The sequence below is a fragment of the Aplysia californica genome, unplaced genomic scaffold, assembly GCF_000002075.1.
Source record: "Aplysia californica isolate F4 #8 unplaced genomic scaffold, AplCal3.0 scaffold00019, whole genome shotgun sequence".
Classification (NCBI taxonomy): domain Eukaryota; kingdom Metazoa; phylum Mollusca; class Gastropoda; order Aplysiida; family Aplysiidae; genus Aplysia; species Aplysia californica.
Genome location: NW_004797289.1, coordinates 1,990,307 through 1,995,533, shown reverse-complemented (window position 1 = coordinate 1,995,533; position 5,227 = coordinate 1,990,307). Strand labels below are relative to the sequence as shown.

Genomic DNA, 5,227 nt, shown 5'->3' with positions numbered 1-5,227 from the left:
CACACACATACACACACACACACACACATACAGACAGATAGATAGATAGATAGATAGATAGATAGATAGATAGATAGATAGATAGATAGATAGGGCAGGGTTGTCTCAGCACGCAAAACATGACTGTATTAATGACTAATGTCCTGTCTTGTTGTGTGTATGAGCGAGTGCACCTTGTATGAGCGAATGCACCTAGCCTTTGTAACATACACTGCCATTGGAAAAGACCAAGACAAATTTCTCCCTGGAAGATGAAAAAAATTGTCATTGTCATTGTTATATAGATTTATAACATTCATACAATCTCCTTGGAGAAGACGAATCGCACCCCCTGAACAGCACCTCCCTTATGTTGGGGGCAAAAGAGGCAAGGGTAGGCCCAGGGCAACCTATTTGGAGAGCCGAAAGGGATGGGTGACAGAAAATGATCAAGATAATGTAGCTTTATTAAGAGCATGCGGGCAAATGAATGCATGGGGAAACCATGATTGCTAATGTCTGTCGCAGATCTGGCACTTGATGACGATGGTGATGTCTTAAATGAAGAACTACATTAATATGGTTTTAATTTGAAAATAAAGGAAAAGAAGTTCACATTTTTACTCATGAGGTAATTCTGGAATTACAAGAGGAGGCCTTATAGACACTTTAATCCCAAACGTTAAAAATTCAAAGTAAAAACGTTGCCATTCTGGAGTTACAGAATGCAAGTTCATGGGGCGCTTAAACCGAAATAAAATTCCTGAGCATTTTGCTCTCACAAGAAAAAAAAAGAAAGGGAAAAAGGCCGAGGTGCGTCAAGAATATCTTACTTACTTAAAGAACTTGAGAAAAACGGGGGGAGGAAAAGATTAGATTGATGAAGGAGCACCCTAGCAGACAAAAAAACGATAAACTAAACCAAGATCGCTGATGTTTGTTTCAGAGTTCGCATTTGAAAAAGAAGAAGCCCATCAGAAGAGCAAAACGTATGCGTTCATTAATGAATTTTTAAGAACTTGATACTCACCTTTAAACCCCCCCCCCCCTAGCTTTCTAACAACAACGACGACGATAACAACGACAACTTTAACAGAAACAATAACTTTAGCAACTTCGATAACAAAATTGAGAATAAAGTTACATGTAGACGAAATTGACACATTGCGAGTTAACGGATGTTTAGGAGTGGTTTATGGATATTGAATGAACCTAGTACCTACTTTATCAAAAATAGCAGATTTCTATTTTTCAAATAAACAAAACAAAACAAACAGAATGCATAACTAATAGTAGATTTATTACTGTAAAGAGCAAGAATCGATACAGATATAATGAAAGGAATGCAAACTATGTTTTGACGATTATGAAAGGATCAATGACAGATCTTTTTGATAATTTCTTATCACTGAGTTTTTATGAGTAGCAATGCCTAGCACGTAGATAATAAAAAGTGTAACACATTTGTGTTTACGATTATGCACGAATAAATATGACGAATCACAGATTCATATGATATTATCTACCGCGTGGGCCTATCTCTTTGTTTTCGTTTTTCATACGAGTTTTACGACACTTGCAATACGATAAGGTCATATTTAAGTATCGAAGATTAAAAGTGTTACACGAAAGTAACATAAACAATAAAAAAGAAGAACGAGAGATTTACGACGACAGATGTTTGATAGGAAAGAAGGATCAAACCACACCAGAGAACCCGTCAACCACCCACGGTCTGTCTCTATTATTGACGTGTGCTTGTACTGTTAATAGTATGACAAGACTATTTATGATTTCTATAAATGATTTCTTAAAAATTCTGAAAGGCTAGCTCTAAGAAGTTCTGAAAAGCCAACGTTAAAAAGAAGAGTAATGTAGTTAAAGCTCAAAGAATTGCGAGTCTCATGAATATTCATCATGCCTTTGTTATATATCCGAAAACTCCTCCATTTTCTCCCATTCGATTCCTGAGTGGAGAAGTGTTGTTGTTGTTGTTGTTGTTGTTGTTGTTGTTGTTGTTGTTGTTGTTGTTGTTGTTGTTGTTGTTGTTGTTGTAGTTGTTTGATGTGGGTTTTTTGGGTTTTTTAAAAATCGAGCACGTCTGTCTGTTTGCTGGGAGGTTGTATTCCACTCAGTCAAGGTTGGCCAGGCCTTGACCGACTGGGTCGAAGCAGCTCCTCTTTAGCCTAATTGTGCTGGTGGGGAGTGGAAAATAATATACCTGTACAAATAACAGATAAAACCGATGTGAGCTGAAGATTACAAAGTTTAGACTGGTGTCAAGTTGCCAATCTGGGCTATGTCGCCCACAAGTGGGAGGTGGGGACCATGTGGGGAGTGACAGGCGCAATCTATGTTAACTCTTTAGAAACGTTATAGCGGTCACATTCGATCAGTAGCAGCATAAGGCGATGTTTCGACGCAATTTGATCCATAATACACATATCAGACACACCAGTTTGCTCTTATAATATGTTGCCTTCCTTTTTAAGTTCGGAAGTGGGCGGTTGGCGGGTGCTCTGATGTGGATTGCTCATTGATCTTTCCTATCAACTCTTATCTCTCCTCCTTTTTTTTTTGTTTTTTACTCTCTTGTAGCACTTTTAATCTTCTGCACTTACATGATCTCATTATTTTGCAAGTGCCGTAAAATTCTTTTTGAAATTACAAGACAAAACAAAACACCCCCCCCCAAAAAAAAAATAAATAAAAAAAAATCAACAACAACAACAACAACAACAGCAACCACAACATCAACAAATAGATCTAACCCCCCTCCCGGCACAAAAAAAACCAGGAAAAAAACAACAACACCCCAAAACGTTTCTGATAAAGAAAGCATATTCTAAAAATCGACATTATGATAATGAAGCTCTGTTTCCTCAAAACAGCGCGCCTTCCAGTGTTGCCAAATGACTAAAATGCGCGTCCTCAATGAGTTAAATGTAACGCCTGTGACGTTGACTCACGTGACAGTTTTTGCTCCGGGCCTCCGTGTCGGCCAGGTCCAACAGCGCTTGTCCGACCCCTCTACCCTGGAACTTGGCGTCCACCGCGATCTCCGAGATGTAACACATCCCTGGGGGGACCTTGTGGAAGGCGCCAGAGCTGTATCCTAAGCAGTAGAGACTGTGGAAGAGTGCGCGGGCACTGATTGAAAACAAACAAACAACCAACCAAACAAACAACCAGCCAAATAAACAAACATCAAAACAAAGAAACACCGAAACAAACAATAAGACAAACAAACAAACACCAAAACACCAAAACAAACGGGCGCTCCCTAAGCTCAGTTGGTGTCATGCTGAACTACAGAGCGGGGGCTCTCGTGGCCTAGAGGTTCAGGTGTTGGCCTTTCATTCAAAGGTCCCGGGTTCGAATCCGAGTAGTGACCAAAATATTTTCTTCTCTAAATTTGTCTCCTTTCACCTCCTTTCCTGCTCTCTAGCAATGTTCTGTCGTCTGCTTTCGTCTCCTCTTTCTGCCCCCACTCCCTCATCTCCTTTGCCCCCCTCCTCTGGGCTCCTCATTCTTTCTACAGCCTTTCTACTGCTACTCCTTGGCTTCTTCTGACTGTTGTCTTTCAGCCACACTCCTGATCTTCTGGTAGGAAAGATCTACACCTAGCCTTCTCGGACAAGGGCGAAAAATCTCGGAGGGCTCGTGTACAAGTTGCGCACGTTAACTAAAATCGATAAGAGCAGGCTTCGGCCGCCACCCGGGCAACATTCAAAATGTCCTACCAACTGAAAAAGTTTAATGTGTCCCGCGCGCTCATATGACCTTATGCAGTTGCGAGCGCCGTAAAACACTTACAAAAACAAACAAATAACTACAGAGCAACTGATGGTCCTGGTTCGAATCCCAGACTGGGCAATCCTGAACTCATGTCATTTTGTGGAGTTTTCAAGGCTTTCAACCCAATGTTAATAGAGCGTCAAACCCACGCACTTACTTTACATACATACAAACAACAACAAGAACAACAACAAAACAGCCTCTGCCAAAAAACAACAACCCCGCAACAACCACAACAAATAAACAAACGGTGGGCTATTGTATGTTATATATTATAAGGTATCACTCGTGTCTAACCTCAACTGTGTATCCGCCAATTTAGGCCAAACACTATTTTAATTGGTGATATTATAACGTATATACATATATATATATATATATATATATATATAAAAATATATATATATATATATATATATATATATATATATATATATATATATATATATATATATATATATATAAAGAACGCTTTACACAATTTAATTTTTTTTAAAAAGCAAATCTGGTTGGTAAAAAGAAAGAAAGAAAGCACGTTCAAAAAAAAAAAAAGAAAAAAAAAAGAAGAAAATCACAACTGTTTTGGAAAATCAGTGCTCATGGATTTACATTAACATAGTTAGAGTCAAACATCAACTGTGTGCTTCCCGGGAAGCCGAGAATATTTCTGAGTGCTCTCGGGTCTACTGTGATAATAATAGGGTTTTTGTTTTGTTTTGTCTTTTTGGGGTCTTTTTTTTGTAAGTGTTTTACGGCGCTCGCAACTGCATAAGGTCATATCATGAGCGCAAAGGACACATTAAACATTTTCAGTTGCTAATAAATTTTAAATTTTACCCGGGTGACGGCCCAAGTATACTCTTATCGATTTTTAACCACCAAGGGATCTTTAACGTGCACAACATGCACACGGGACCTCCGAGATTTTTCACCCTTGTCCAAGAAGGATAGGTGTTAGATCAGGGGTGTGGCTGAAAGACAGCAATAAGAAGGAGCCATGAAGGAGTAGCAGTAGAAAGCTGCAGAACGAGTAAAGAGCCCAGAGGAGGGGGTAAAGAATCTGAGAGGGTGGGGGCAGAAGGTGGAGACGAAAGCAGACGACGGAACATTGTTAAAGAGTAGGAACTAGGAACGGATGTAAAACGAGAACATTTTAGAGAAGAAAAGAATCCGTCGCTATCTGGATTCGAATTCGGGACCTTTTGAAGGAAAGGCGAGCACTTTAACCTCTAGACCACGAGAGCCCCCTAATAATAGTTGTAGAGCGAATAGAACATGCTGTAAAGTGCGGTGCATACGCTATACAAATGCACTTATAATTTTTCGTTATCATTAGGCCTATTATTAAACTTTATGCACAAATACAACAACATACCATAAAACAGCAATACAGCCGTATCTCATCAGCATTCTGAAAAGTTCAAAGAAATCGCCTTCCTCCTTTGAAGGA

The 5,227-nt window shown here is 39.4% G+C and overlaps 1 protein-coding gene across 1 annotated transcript; it reads right to left on the bottom strand.

Moving 5' to 3' along the window:
• Positions 1-2,948: 2,948 nt before the first annotated feature.
• Positions 2,949-5,227, bottom strand: LOC118478386 (mycothiol acetyltransferase-like; the record flags this gene model as incomplete). The annotated part of the gene is given in 2 exon segments (XM_035971890.1): positions 2,949-3,108; positions 5,153-5,227. Coding segments are annotated over 2 exon segments (195 nt in total), but the record flags the coding sequence as incomplete, so codon positions are not given.